A 16,765-nucleotide genomic window follows, 5' to 3' on the forward strand; every position below is an offset into this window, starting at 1 on the left:
TAATTACATTGTTTGTTAACACCTATTCATTATTTATTTTTATTGATACTCGAATGATACATTTCACCCGAGATATCCATGATAGGATTAATTATTTAATTTGTTGCAATTCATACAGAACAAATTACAAGTAAAAATTTATACTTTACATTCACAAATGTGTATCATACTTTACATACATACATAAAATCTTGATAATAGCACTAGTTCCGAAATACTTGCAATGGCGTGATTAATTTAATTTTATAAAAAAAAAATCTAGTCTACAAAATAGCCCTAATTCAAAATGTTTGGGAATAGTTCCCTATAGTAGTACAGCCCATGCATTATGTCCAGACACTCCCCCACTCTTCCTACAGAGCTGCGCACGAGATCGGATAAGTCTACTTACGAATTATAGGGAAACGGGCTAGCCTGTGCATGAACTCGGCAGACACACGCCCGACTTTCCCTTCTACTCCTACCCCCTCAACAGAAACGTTGTTCCCCTACTGCGCATCTTGAGTGTCTTGACAAAATGCACGAGCTGTACACAACACTCCATACTGGATAATTAGCAGAGCAGCATCTTTAGCACGACTCGTGACATGTGGAAATTATCATCAACGACTTGCGTCTCGGACGCTAAATATTTCACTCCTGAATAAAAACCTACTTTACTCTCTTGTAACATAAATTACTATATAAAAGTTTACAGCTTAGACTAGAGTATACGAATAGCTATTATATATATATATGTATATATATAGGCCTATTCATCACAATTAATAACATGCATCCACTTAAAATGTGCAGATATAGGGCCTATTATTTGTATGGATTATAATATAATTATTTTCTCTGCAATCCAGAATATAAGTAGGTAAGCTTATACTGACAAATAATTTAAGTTATACATGTCTTATGAATGACAGTTTTAAAGGAAACAAAATATAAACAGAAATATAATTGGCAGCATAAAATGACCGGTTAGTTGCGAAAAACATAAAATTTATAATTATGAAGTATGTGGCACCTATTTTTATTTATCTAACTTGGCCTTTTAGTACTTTTTCCTATAGACCCTAATAAATGTGGACTATAACACGGAAACGTATTGAATGTCATACGAGATCCGTTGCAGGCATAAAACAATGATAGGGAGAAAGTGAAATGGACGTGGGTGAAAATAATTATTTGTTCAAAGGAAAAAGTGAAAAGATAGAGGTGTAACCATATTGAGATTATTATCACTTCGTAATCTCAATGTGTGGAATGAAATTGATTCTGGTAAAGCGATACGTTTACAGTTCAAGTATATTTTTCAGAAAGTATAACTGAAAAATATGCGGATAAATTATATATACGAATTATCAATTTTTTAGTCCATTAAACTTGATTTTTCTTGCATAAAACTCCATTTTTTTCGCATTTTTATAAATGTTTTATATTTTCAATAGTCTATGTCAGGCATGTCAATTGATGCCCACAGGAGCATGCGCGCGCTTTAGAGCCCAGGAGAGCCTGAGCGCTTTACAGCGGAAAGGAAAGAGACAGACGAAAGAGGTGGTATATGCCGCTTGGTCGAGCTATATTCAGGGATGGCCAGCACTGATTCAATAGATAAAGGGAAGAGAACTTATTAAAACTGTATCCATGTTCATTTTTAGATTTGCCTGAGAAGTATAAGTACATTATAAGAATGTAAGTTTTAATTTTAATGCTCATTTTTCACAAGTTTGATTTTTTTATTCAAAAGAAATATTTTCTCAACTTTTCGTATAGAAAAGTGAAAATTTCAGGTATAAGCCTATTTATTTAGTAGCCTTACAGAATGTTTTCATAAATCTAATATATCGTATATACGTACATATTACTGAAGATAGTGTATTGAAAATTTTGAAAATATTCGCATGGAAATTGTTTGTAAGGAAATGAATTAACAAATCAACTACTGTTACATCATAAGCAAAAGATACGTGTCCATGTGTTGTAGAAATGTCAGTTCTATAGCTTCAGCAGATTTCAAGAAAATAATTTAATATTCTGATGATAGGAAGTTGCTCACAAATATCACCTTAAAAGCATAATGCGATAAGAGTTTTGTTATGGAATATTAGTTACACTTAAAACAGACACAGTACCTAGGTAACTTTGCTTTGTGCTGTAATATTATTGTTTTGATTAGTTTATTGATTACTTTTGTAAGGCTAAAGATACCATCAATATAAATTCCAACTTATCATGTCATACTCAATCTCTTTCTTTGTAATATCACTTTCTTTATGAATGATGTGTTTCATCCACTTAATACAGTATAATATTATACTACTATGGAATTTAAGTGAATATTCCTTCTTAACTCTCTATTATGTTATTAAGATTTAAAACCCAAGTGCAATATTAAGAAATCAGTGTTAGTGCTTTTGTTTTACAGACAATATAGATACTGTAATATTAAACAGAAAGAAGCCATATAAAAATAACGACATAAAATTTCACGTTCCGTTTGAAGTTTGTGCACCACTGTTTTCTTAATCGAACAGGTTACTTATTCATATACACAACCCTTCCTCTTTCCATACTTAGCGCTTGCTGCCCGCGCACGACATCAATGTCAGAAAAATGCGTTTGTTTTGACATCACTGATCTATGTTAACATTCATAACGCATAATAAACCTATTTTTTCATTTCATGATAAATATTAATTTCTTCTAGCATCAAAGAACACAAAAGATGCAGATAGTTGGTGGAGATATGGAATATAAGAATCCCTGTGTTGATTACGAAACCAATAATCGAAAGTTAAGTTGGGGACTCACCATTTTTAGCGCCAAGTCAGGGACTCACCATTTTTTCCCCCGTTAGCAGATTGCTTAATGCATTCCAAAGAAATTTAAGATTTTAAAAGTCCTGCATACCGAATCCCATCACGCTGCATACTAACAACTTAATTAAATAAGAAAACCGAGATGTGCTGGAAGGCAAATCCTTCATCATACCAAAATATCATTCCTGTGTAGAACACACTAATAATATGTGACGTGAAAGACAATATAAAACCATCCTGAGAGTCAACATTCGTAGTTGCTCAGTTCAAAACTTAGCGAAATGTTGATTGTGAAATATAACTTATCGCTGATTTTTACACAATGGAACACCTTTTGTAACTTCTGAGGAATTGATTTAACTTTAGGCCTAGGCCTATATATTCAATTCCGTAATGTTACTGCAAACGTAATTTTCTTGATTTATTATTACATATTTATTGACATATTCCTTAATTTTATGGTCTTAATCGCAAGTAGACCTATATTTAATAAGATTTTAGGGCAGGGTTTTACTTAAGAATATCGAATAATGACCATCTATTAAAAAAAAAAAAAACAAATCCGTTGCGGACAGCCCATGGAGGATCAAGGCCTACTTGCCAACTAATGGCTTCACATTCGCATACTTCAGAAGAGGTGAACGATTATCCAACCAACACCGGAGTAATGTGTGGTTAGCACGATTACCCTACCAGTCGTTATAACTGGCTTAAGAAACCAGACAGTCATTTTAATGTTACTGTTTTTGGACAAAATGTGAGTAAATTTTCAAATTGCAAGAACCTTGCATTGTTAATTCTTGTCAATGTTTGCATAAAACTATAGATGTGAAACAAGATTCTCTGATATGAAGAGATCTAATATAAAACATCCTAACAAAAATGGAGTGTCAAACCTTCTAAATAATTTGAGATTGTATACCACCTTTCAACTTAGATAAAATCTCCAGTGAATATTGTGCTTATTTATTCCACGTTCCTGAATGAATTTAAATATAGAACAGATTTGAAAATTTTTGGCAAAGACTTACACGTTATAATAACTGCTAATAAATATTATGTAGAATGAAAAAAACATTTTCAGGATTGCAATTAACCCAAAATATAAAGAAATTTTTCTCAAACATTTCCATGGTGAATGATTATTTCTGTTCTCTTGATCTGAGAATCCTTTTGTTATCACAATATCCCACAGTTTATTACGATTTGGGCTATCGAATGCTTTTTCAAAATCTATTATGTGTAATAAATGTTGAATTCTCTTCTCCATTAATTTTTTTCAGGATAAAAATGCAATCTACACAATATCTACCTTTTCTGAATTCACACTGTTACTCGATCAATAAGTATTCATTAATCTCAATTACTCTCAAATTAATAATTTTGGGATTTACTTTGTGTGTAGGGTCTAATATTTAGCTTATGCTTATATACTTAAGCCTATAGGTACCCTCGTAATCGCGTGTTTCATTTTTAATAATAATAATAATAATAATAATAATAATAATAATAATAATAATAAAGTTATGCTATCTAGATTATTTCGTGTATTACCTTAGTACTCGTATTCGCCAGGTAGTTTCGTATCTCAGTAATTTTATTAACATCTTCTCCCCTCTTCACTCGACAAGCACAGAGATGAGAACTTGACGCACGACACATCACGATCAACGCTTACGATCACACTACACGTTTCGGACTCGCCATATAGGTACATACATAGGCCTATTACCATTATCTGCTTGGCATACTATGCGGAAGATGGCGTCTAGATAGTTGGGAAGTGTGCATCGTCGTAATAGTTGGTGTCAATATTGACAGTCATTAAAGAATAAAATAAACAGGGAAGAAAGGTTCGAGATTCGTCAGTAAGAAGTTAGGAGGAAATTATGATCTTCTTTAATACAAAATAGGCCTAATTACCCCGAAGGCGTAAGCAAAACAACAGAGAATGTTTTAACTTCGAGTACAGATATGCAGGAAGAAATTCAAATACAGCAAATATTCACTTTAAATATATAATTACAATATTAGTCCTAACAAAATTATATTGGAATAGATATTTTGTGATGCTGCAGAATGCAATGAAAGCCATTTTGATATGTCCGTGTTTGAAACGTTCATCTCTGTTTCTGAATGTTTTGTACAACAAATATCACAGATTCGAAAATATCAAGAGTGTCATATTTAGGCCTACGCAAACATCGGAGGCGGTTGGTGAAGAAATAATTGAGTGCTCTCTTTACGCTTGAGGTTTTTATTTTCCAAATCTGTTAAATTGTAATTGTAATTTCAGTGTACCAATAAATCTGTAGCATTATATTTGAAGGGTTCAGAACCATAGTGGGCCAAGCGCCATTTACTAAAACAGTAGAAAAAAAAGGGTTAAAATGAAGTTATTGCCATAATTCAACGGAAATATATAGAAAATAATATAAAGCATACACATTAAAACTAAATGATATGTCAATCTTCATTAAACTATGGTATTCACTTAACTTTAACCATTGTTTTCTCCGTTTTTAATAAATGGCGCTTGGCCCACTATGGCTCTGAATCCTTCATTTATATTGCTTTCTATTTGTAGGTCTACTCTTTCATAAGTATATTAGTTCCTCTTTTGTGATGTTGCTTCCTTTGCAATGCATTTTGGCATCTAAGGTTTTAAATTTTTAACTCCTTTCAAACTTCTAAGTTCTTATATGCGCCTAAACCCATTTTTGTGCCTTAACATTCGATATCTAGTTATTAGGTAAAGCAGTACGTACAACAATGGGATGCACATGTATAAAACTATGTTTAAAGAACGAGTGTTAAAAGACTGGACGATAGAGATGGTTCGATGAGGTGGAAAACTCATAAAGAATAAAAGAAAGAGATAAAAATAGTGGAAGTGGAGAAACAAGAGGGAGAAGACGGGGAAGAGAAAAGGATGAGAATGGAGCGAGAGAAGAAGAAGTGGAGAAATAAGAGGAAGAGAGAAAGAGAAAAAAGAAGATGAAGAGCAGGAAGAAGAAGAGGAAGAGGAAAATAGGAGGATGAAGAAAAAGAAGAGGACGGAGAGGAAAAAGAAGAGGACGAAGATGATATAGAGGAAGAGGAGAAACAGGAAGACGAAGAAGAAAAAGAAGAAGACGAGAAACAAGATGACGAAGAAGGGATGGAGGAAGAAGAGAAAGAGAGACATAAAAGGATTAAGACGATAAAGAGAAAATAGAAGAGGAGGAAGAGAAGGTGGAGAAATAAGACAAGAAGAGGAGAAAGAGGAAAAAAAGAGGAAGAGAGAATATGGAGAAAAAAAGGGCTATTTTCAATATTATGAATATAAGCAAAAACGGTAGGATTACAATGGATGAAATAAAACTAAGTACTTAGAGAATATGTAGGGCCTACTTCGGATCAAACTCCGGTCGTTGGATTAGTCTTAAATTGATATAGATACGGACCCTTGACATGTACTGTAGGTAATATATACACATTTTACATGTCATTGTGAAGGCAGACATGATTCTGTAAATTCTGAAGAGATATAATATGAAGAGAGGAAAAATTCACACAAAGTTAGCAAAGAATAGAACCCAATAAAAACAGCAGTCACTGTACTCTTCAGGGAAAAAGGAAAAGAATAAATATTTTGCAACATAAGACTGTGTTGTCTCTCTCTTCAGGATTTGGTGCTATCAGTGCTATGATCATCATGTCATTTAATCGCATAGTATGAAATCTTTATAGAACTCCGTATCTTTTCCTTGTGCTTGTTGCATAACTTGAGTTATGAAGGAAAAGACCCTGAAACTTGATCAGTTGGCGTGCCAGTCGGCTGCTTCAAAAAACGCAACGCATTCACAGAGTCATTCACCCAATTGTACATAAACACATTACGACTACGCAAATATTATATCACTGCAGTAAGAGGTGACCTTAGGCATACTTATTGACAGGTGGACGATTCCTACGTGAGAAATAGCACATACACTACACATTTTCGTGATTGATGACACAGAAGGCACGTGTTCCTCCTGGACTTTGCAATGGCGCTTGTGGTGTAGAGGAAAATTATTATTATTATTATTATTATTATTATTATTATTATTATTATTATTATTATTATGATTATTGTTATTGTTACTGTCGCTGCTGCTACTACTACTGCTGCTGTAAATTTTTTACATAAAATGTAAATACAGAACTAAAAGATCCGACTTTATATGACTGGAGGAACCAAGTTGTTTCACAAACACAGCTTTTAATCATGGAATCTGCTTTGGACCAAGGCTATGTAACAATATTATTGAAAAATACCCATGTTTATACAATTTTAATGTCAGCAAATTCAAAATTACCGTTAAAATTACTATTTTTTTTAAAGAATGTGTATTTATTTAATGTGTATTTATGCATGTATATAAGTTAAATTGTAAAAAATTAAAATAGTATTTTTCTAGTTAATTTAACTTAAGTTTAAACCCACTTTGTTTCATATAATTATGTTTATCTTTGTTAAGTGAAAGTGTGTAAATGTGAGTTTTTTTCATTATGTATGTACTTTTTTTTTCTGTGAACTATAAATAATAAATATCAAAATATCATTGTTAAGTGTATTCCGAAAAGTATCGTACTGCAATGGCTAAAAACACTGCCCTCTGTCGGAAGGCAAGAGAGGTGGACATGAAGTCAAATCACGTAACACGAGGAAAATACCTGAGGAAAAATACAAATGTATTGTGAAATTAATAATATTCTCTCCCCCTCAAGCTTAAAATTTCAGAGAGTAGCTCATTAGGTACTTCTTATACACAATGTTTCCAGTATGTTTTTTTTTTGTAGTTTTTCCTGGTATTGATTTCGTTAGAATTCTTGTTACTCCATTGCCAACTAGTATCAGGAAATATTTTATGACCCCCATTCACTGAATTATTATAATTTATTATTTTTATTACTATCATTAGTCATTACCCTATAGCCTAGTCAATTATCAATATCTTTTATAATTCTTACGAAGTTCTCTTCTAAGTATTTAAGTTTCCGAATAAAGTACTTTCCTTTTTACACTTACATAATGCTGCCCAGTTACTGAATTATTATTATTATTATTATTATTATTATTATTATTATTATTATTATTATTATCATCATCATCATCATCATAAATTAATTACTAGTATTCTTTTCTGGAACTTCTCATATCTACATAGTATTCCCAATGTGTTTATTTATATGTAGTAGCTAAACTTATCACATAGGCCTGTGCTTTCTATTATCGATTTAAAATAATATGCATTTAAGCCCTTTTCTTACAATAGATTATTGTAATCCCAATAATTACTGAAGTCACAAAATAAAATTCCACTTCCAACACTTGCATCGTAAATAACTATTATGTTTCCAATTCATTGATGCGATTTGTATTGTTAGTATAGCCAATATTATTAGTATCATCATCACAAGCACTTCTTCGTATTCTTATGTAATGTGTTATTCACAGGTATTGGGATTGTAAAGGCATGCGATTAGCATTGTTGAAGACACGCTTAATACCATACAGGAGAAAAATTCTTCGTTCCATAAGAAGAAAGCCTTTGCTTATTATAAACATCTCCTTCCTATTTCGATGTATTTATAACCACTTCGCTTATCGCGTATAATCACAAATCTTAATGTAGCGTCTCTGATGACGCATTTAAGGGATCTTAATGTTGTCGAGACACGTGGCTATTGTGATGTACTGTAGAAGGAAAGGTGACAGGATATTTTCATGTCGATTGCTGTTGACATTAAACTAGGAGTTGCGGACAATGAAGGCTTTCTCTTCATAAAACGAACTGTACAAGACAAGGGACACACATCCAGTCCCTGTAGGAGGGAAAGAAATATCCTCTTCCTTTACCGGAATTAGATTTGTAGCAGGAAAAGCTGCTACTCGAGGGACAGCGGAAAAATGAAGAAATATTAAATAAATTAGAGGATAAACTTCAGAACACGGTTACTTTCCTTCTCCTCTTTCCCCAAAATTCCAGCCTTGTGCACACAAAATAAATTATTGATACTGAAAAGTGTCTTTTCGTAAGCGTTATGATGTGCATTCGACAAATACAGACAAATTGCTCTTTTTAGTGTTTTAACATAAATTGTTGACAGTGAGGTAACCGCATACTGAAATTTTCCTAAATTAAACATCACAATCTACTATATAATTAAAACTACTCTTCGATACAGAGAAGAAGTCTGGAGAACAACAGAATAATATGAGTCAGAAGAAACAAGATACAAGATAGTCTAAGCAGACGCTATAGAATGGTCGTATGTAATGTTTAGGAGGGATATAATTAGAGTCGAGGGGAGCACTGAGACAAAACTGGATACAAAGACAGCAGTCATAAATGACGTAAAGAAGAAAAAAGTGAGCAAGTGCATGTATGTACACGTGGAAAGGAGGAAAGGAAGTTGTCGAAGCAAGAGAAAAAGTTTGAGTGGCTTGAGAGAACAGCGAAACGAAAGAAAAAAAGTTTTAATACAGGCATCAGATGTCTGAATTTGTTAATAAACCTACTCCATGAACTATTTTAGCAGCATCACAATCTTTCCTTGCGCTTCTAGTGATACGTTTTTTATGTTAATATTATATACATATAGGCCTACTATTATAGGACACTTTGGTGCCGTATTTGTGTATAGTATTATAAAGACACCAAGCCATTAAAATAAAGTAAAATGATATGAAATAATCAAACAGCAAATAGTTCTCTAAAATGCTGCGGCGTTTGAAAGCATATTACTTCAATAGCCTTATGAAAATCTAGTTTCCCGAGGTAAATCTAAAATGCGACAATAAGTACTTTCAGCATGGCGTCTCTCGGAAGAGAAGTGTAACCATAAGTACCATGTCACAAATTCACTGCGCATAAAATTCTGAACCCGGAAAAATTATCGGATAACTGTTTCTCGTTCTATAATTTTCCTGTTTTGTAAACATGTCTCTGCCTGCCGAAGTTCCGATTGAGACTTTGCACAGAACATCTTGTGACAAAGCAGGAATTAGGATAGAGAAATGTGACGCAAAATGCAGTCAAAGATGGCAGCGTTTAAATTAAAGCATCTAGATTTCAGAAGACCATGTAATCACCGTTTCTGAATAGCTTCAATGTTTTAAATTTGCCGCACAAATACTGAAATAGCTTATCTTGTCTTGGAAGAGGGAAGTCTTACGAGGAAAAGTGTGAGGTTGTCTTGGTCACGCCCTAGTTACCTACATTCCGGCCTTGAGCAACTTGAAACACGTGTTTCCGTGGCCCGTCAAACTATCCACACTAATTACACATTTCTGAAGTAAAGTTCTGTGTACAAAGTAGATACGACACTTGATCCTAAAGGAAAATACAGTCTTCTGTGTGGTTTTCTTGGTTTCTTTAAGGAAATATCACATTTAACATTGGATATAGGTGCTTTGTTTCAATCTTTAAAATAACTTTTTTAAACTGTTTCATTCATTCATTCATTCATTCATTCATTCATTCATTCATTCATTCATTCATTCATTCATTCATATTTTTTTCTGCCTAAGGGCAGCTCCTTCACTGCTAACCCTGCACTATCCAAACTTCCCCCTTTTCCGCCTTCATCTTTGAACTTCGCATATGATCCACATATTTTAATGTTGTTTATCATCTCATATCTTCTTCTTTCCCGAACATTTTTCTCATTCACTATTCCTTTCAGTGCATTCTTCAGTAGGCAATTTCTTCTTAGCCAGTGACCCCGCCAACTTATTTTTCTCTTCCTGATCAATTTCAGCTTTGTTCTTTCTACATCCACACTTTGTAGTACAGCTTCATTTCTTGTACTGTCCGTCCATTTCACATACTCCACTCTTCTCCAAATCCATATTTAAAATGCTTCCAGTCGTTTTCTCTTCACCTCTTAATGTCCATGTTTCTTGTCCTGTACAATGCCAACTCCATACAAAGCACTTCACTAGTTATTTTTTTCAGAAGTCCGCAGAAGATGCTTCTTTATATATTAAAAGCTTCATTTCCCATTTCTATCGTCCTTTTGACTTCTTGGCAGCACTTCTTGCTACATCCCAAGTATTTGAAGCTGTCCACTTGTTCTACTGTCTAATTTCGAATTCGCAAGTTTACCTTCTTTATTTTTCTCCCGAAAACATGATATTCGTCTTGTTTGCATTTGTCTTCATCACATACTGCTCACAGCTGTAATTTAGCTTCGAATATTGTAGCAATTACAGTGTATCAGTTTTAGATAACTATTTTCATAAATGGAAAGCCAGTATATTAGAAGTGATCACAATATAGTAGGCCTATGTATAACTATTATATGTAGATTTGTGCAAAAATTAATTACATTAGTGTGGCGCAAAAGTCACTTTACGCTACAAAAACTGTATTTACTTTTATGCAAAACTAACTTGAAATGGGTTACTAAACTATAAAACAAATTAATAACAAGCTGACTATTTTTTAAAAGATACAGCCAACCTATGACGACAAAATTATCATTCTTTGGTTATGACATTTTAAAATACAAATTAAAGTTTCTTATATTCATTGCCACGGGACTTTTGCATCACGAGGTATCTCTATAAAACCCGTAAAATTGATCAAATAAGCCAAATGCCTTAATTTGTATTATTAAAGAATTCATTTTAATATGTAATCCAGAGAACGAAAGTTCTTCTTATATGGATGCGTAGTAAATTATTTAATTTATCTGTGTTTTTTGAATAACAGTTCGAGAAAATAAACTGTAGGGCCTAAACAGTAATAACATTCGCAAATGGATAAATTAAATGAATTGTTATAAAGTATGTAAAACTTATCATGAGAATCCATTGCATAGGCCAAGGAGGTCCTATCGCTTGGCCATAACGATCTCCGGACCTGAATTCACATTTTTTTTCCGATGGCGGTAGGTACCACAGTCTCCAGCTGAGACTAAGAAGCAGCTGGTGGCTAGAATTTTTAGCAATCTATTCTTCGTTCCGAAACAGTACAGGGTAATATGAAAGAATAAGACAAAATTTAGTCCGTCGTTGGAATGTTTGCAATGATAACAGCAGCTACAACTTTGGTTGTACAATAAGATGTGGAGAAAACAAATGGAGACGAAAAACGCCATTAAACAGAAGAACTAAATAAAAACACCAACCTGCCTACTTTCAGGAGGAAGTGCCTCGTAAGAAGACGTCTTCAAACATTGGTTCTCTTACGCAAATTGTCTTCCTTGTACAATCCTACGGATTTCACGCAGACTACACATACATGTATACTCTGCATAAGAACTATGTAAGTAGTGCAATATGAATCACTGTTTCTGAAAAAGGAAACAAGTTTTATAACGTTGTTGTCCGTATATGTATGGGCGAGAGTGAGTACGAGTCGATTGCTGTACGTATGAGTCAATGTGATCAAACTTGGCACACATACACTACTCAGGAATATCTCAACTCCGCAAGTGAGATTCCTTCATTTCATGAACTGTGCCTAGAAGAATTACCAAATTCGGCTGAAAGTTCTAATGTGAAACATTTTGGGTGTTTATTTCTTCTCATTTCTTTTACCAAAATTTGTAAAATTCTATATGGATGTTGTCCTCCTCTGTGACTCTAGATGCTACGTTTCTGCTCACAAATTCAGCTGACCTGAGTTTGAGATTAATCTCTATTTCATAGGAAGTAAGTATGCATATTAGAGATGAACAACCGAGAAACAAAACTAACAGCGCCTGCAAAGCCGAAAACCCGCACGACAATGTTCTATACGTCGCGTCGTTGACGTAAAGACTGCTTGTGAGTGTTTCGAGACGTCGAGATTGATCACTCCCAAAGTACCGAACGTCAAGCAGCCTTGAATCGTCACAGTTGTTTATACCTGACTGAACTTTTATCTACTTTGGAGACTGTTATATATGTATAAACAATCAAGTAGCCTATTTGAAACATCATCTCTATATTTCATTGTATAATAATCCGTTCTCCAGTCTTTATTTAAATACTAGGCCCGTAATAAAAGGCTAGGAATTTTCTTTTCATATGTTTGAGTTCAAGTGTGCAATCTCAAGTAAAAAGATATTAATGTTATGTTTTATGTTTCTTAAAAATGCAAATTTATTTGAGAATTGTTTTTTTTTTCTATTTATATAACCATAGGTAATGTCATATAACATAACCAGAACATTTTGATAACTAAGATACTGTTCTGTTTTGCCTTTTTGTCTCATTTAAACAATTATAATGTCATTTATTTCAATTATGTATGTTATTTAAAGTTACGAAATCTTTCCACGCCGACCAAATGATATTTCGAAACGATGAGCGAGACTCGAAGCGCACGAGAATGACGAGACGAGACTCGAAAGACAAATGCAACGAACACAGCGAGCGAGAGCGGCAGTTAGTTTTGTTCATCTCTAATGCATATCTTATTTTGGGTATATTGCGTGTTGTCTTAAGCCGTCCTTGTGTCGTGCTGACTACATGATGATCAAGGAGTTGTATTACATATCTGTGTCTTATGTTGTTTCATAAGACAAAAATGAGAACAAAATGGGCCACAGGGCTCAATCTACATAAAGATAAATGATGATGATTATATGAAGCATGGACGACATATCATGCCAGAAAAGCAGTGTATCTGACAACAAAGTTGGACGGAGGTTCAACCAATTGTTTCTTTCTTATTCAAAAACATTGCCGTTACGGGAAATTTGAAAACCGTGAACATTTTATGAGTAGTTTATTGAAGACATATCTGGTTTAGCAAATTTTGAACATGTAGAAGTTCTAACAGATTTTACCAATTCTAGCCAAAATTAATTTTAACTGAAATGGCCAAAATGACCAAATTTGAGTTATTTAAAAAATCGATACTAATTACTTATATGCTGCCCTCATGGAACGGGCTGTAGCGTTGCGTTTAAGGCGTTGCGGTTTCTAATCCCGATGTTGTCGTGAATTTTCTTCATTGATGTGCAACGGTACAAGCGCGTACGACTGACATCCCTACTACTACTAATGCCGATTATCTATAAAGGATGGAACTTCAATTTTCCGCTACTCTGTAAGCCTCCATATGTGTAATAATTTCACCTTTTACCTCATTTAATATAAGCTTAACTTCTCAGAAGAAACATAGAAATGGCACATTATTTCTTCTGTATGCGATGCAACGAATCACTATTAAGATTTTAGTACATCTAAAGCCACAGCAACATATTAAAGCAGCAATAGGCCTAACCAAAACAATAAATATGAAAAATAGAATTCCTACAGATCTGTTTGATATTAACTTGGCATAACCAGTTACACTGTTAAAGACTACCAGTCAAGTTACTACAATTCTTTTATTTAATAGCTTTGGCATACAATTACGTAGTTTTAAATTCTGAATACATTGTTTCTAACTTTCTTCTGTAAAAACCTGATATCAGAGAATACAATTCAATGTACACAGAACTCGAAATAGGCGCACAATTCTTCGGAACTAATATAACATCCATAAATCCACTGCTTTCAACCAAGTTATTGAATCAATTGTATCTTTCACTTCTAGAATAAAGCGAGTTTCTAGAGAGGATTTAGCTTCATCCTGCAAAGCTATTACAAATAACAAGAAGCATGATTTTATCTAAATAAATTCATTTTCGTACTACAAACTGTTTCAATCTTTCAAACAAAATGATATTTTGAATTATAAAACTGTTAAAACATACGAAATATAGGCCTACGTCTAGTCTTTTTCCATACTTGACTAGTATTGACGGTTGAAGCCAATACTGACCAGATAAAAACCAATTTCGAACACCGTTGTGTTCAATTTTAGTGGCTTTAATTTCATTTTTGCGATGTTATATCAATATATAGGACACAGTTCGCAAGTACTATGTTTTAAAATAATTAAATGTTTAAAGAAAATCAACTCTAGATTTAGTTCTATACTGTTGGTCAGATTCTGGCGAAAGTTTACAGAAGCCAAAGATAATAGCATATTAAGGAAGGCTAATTATAAAATGTTCATGTATTTGGACGATTCTAGCTACTGCCGTGTATAATCCGAAGAGCCCTGTTAGGTAAAAACTGAAGTGGGATGTGAGAGGACATTGACGCCATCTGTCACCTAAATGTTAAACTTGCTTACTGTTGCTATGGATCAGTGATATTCAATATTTCATATAGGCTTAGGTCTACATGGTACGATAATTCTCATATACCGGTACACAAAATTATCGTTCATTGGGAACTTTAGCCTCCAGTTACCCTGTGGGCTTCCAACGCCTGTGATAGGGAAAACTTTATTTTTACTCTTTTTTTTTTTAAGGTAACCGGCAAGTGTAAATCTACCTAAAAATACTGCTACCGACATTCTGCTTTGTACTTCATGGAGTTTTAAAGCTCGCTTACTCACATTTTTAAAGCATATACAGCCGGCTTCAGTTAAGCTACATTGTAATTTTCATTGGCTTGGTGCTAATAAATTCTGTTTAACAAAATATAAAAGTTCTGAGCAAGAAGCTAAAAACATGTTCATATGTACCTTCCATTCTTTAAGTAATGGCAGAACACATTTCAAATGTTTTCTACATATTACCACATGCTATGTTTTGGTCTGAAAGAAAAATTAACTTTATATTCATAGTGGGAAGTGAAAATATTTTTAATTCTTTTTTTTTCCAAATTTTTACCTTATTTTCTAAAAAAAAAAATTAAAAAGTAAAATATATATATTTTTAATTTCTTTGTTTCTAAAATTTTATCTTATTTTCTAAAAGATAAAAATATATGTTTCGCTTCCCACTATGAATATAAAATTAATTTTTCTTTCCAGACTAAAAAATAGGAAGTGGACTTATGTGGAAAAAAATTAAAATATGTTACGCCATTACTTACTGAGTGGATGATAGAAATATATGAGCATGTTTTAGCTTTTTGGCTCTGAACTTTTATATAAAAAAAAACAGGATCTATTACAAGAAGGTAAATGAAAATTACAGTGTAGCTTAACTGAAGCTGGCTGTGGATACCTTAAAATTTTAATATGCGAGCTTTAACAATTTCATGAGATACAAAGCAGAATGTGAGTAGCAGTATATATTTATGTGGATTCACACTTTCCGGGTACTTTAATCGGTTATTTAACACCGCTGTATTATCTGTTAGGTTATCTAGCATAGATGGCATTGGTGATAGCGAGATGAGGCCGAGGACTCTCCATGGCATTACCTCATTTTCGCCTTACAGAAAAAAAGCAGTGACGTCTCAACGGGCCTAATCTTTAAAGTTGATGACGACGACGATGATAATGATGATGATGATGATGATGATGATGATGATAATGAGTGATAACTAGGGACTCACAAAATTCGCCGTCTGCAAAATTACGAAAAACTAAACATTGTTGAATAAGTATTAAAAAATCCTTATTGATAGTCAAAAGTTTATTTCCAGCGTGTTAAATTCTCAAATTGCTCGCAAATTTAGTAGAACATCCAAAAATAAAAGAAATCGGGTACATACTAACGAATTTTTGATGGGAAAGTTTAAGAATTCATTACAGAATTTATATGGTAGTGTTCTATTTTTCTTTTCAATAACAGAAAAAACTTTACTATATAATTATATTAACGAAATTTATTTTCGCCATGTGTGGTATGCACAATCTGTAGGCGAATCACAGAACTACAACTTTCGATGTCTTTAGAAGATAGGAAACATGTGGGCAACTAGCATATTAGATTATATCAATACGTGATATGCTTAGAAACTAAAGATAAAATTGAAACTATTTTCTAATTGATTAAATAATATTAAAATGGAAAGAAAACGAGGCAGTGCTGATAGTGGCAGCAGAATTAACAGATACTGTGGAAAGGAAAATCAATACAGAAACTTGTGTATTTTTACTAATTAAAAACTTAGTCCAATTATAGATTTTAATCAAACA

The 16,765-nt window shown here is 33.2% G+C and overlaps 1 protein-coding gene across 6 annotated transcripts in view; it reads right to left on the minus strand.

The window, feature by feature from the left end:
* LOC138710729 (uncharacterized) overlaps positions 1-16,765 on the minus strand; it is a 306,886-nt gene that overhangs the window by 19,468 nt on the left and 270,653 nt on the right. Inside the window, exon 1 of one of the 6 annotated variants that reach the window (XM_069841799.1) lies at positions 4,365-4,518. The exons of the other annotated variants lie outside the window; for them this stretch is intronic. Coding sequence (XP_069697900.1) covers positions 4,365-4,472 — 108 coding nt within the window. The 5' untranslated portion in view covers positions 4,473-4,518. Of the gene's footprint in view, positions 1-4,364; positions 4,519-16,765 lie in introns of those variants that run through there. 6 annotated transcript variants of the gene reach the window in all.

The sequence above is a fragment of the Periplaneta americana genome, chromosome 12 (assembly GCF_040183065.1).
Source record: "Periplaneta americana isolate PAMFEO1 chromosome 12, P.americana_PAMFEO1_priV1, whole genome shotgun sequence".
Lineage (NCBI taxonomy): Eukaryota > Metazoa > Arthropoda > Insecta > Blattodea > Blattidae > Periplaneta > Periplaneta americana.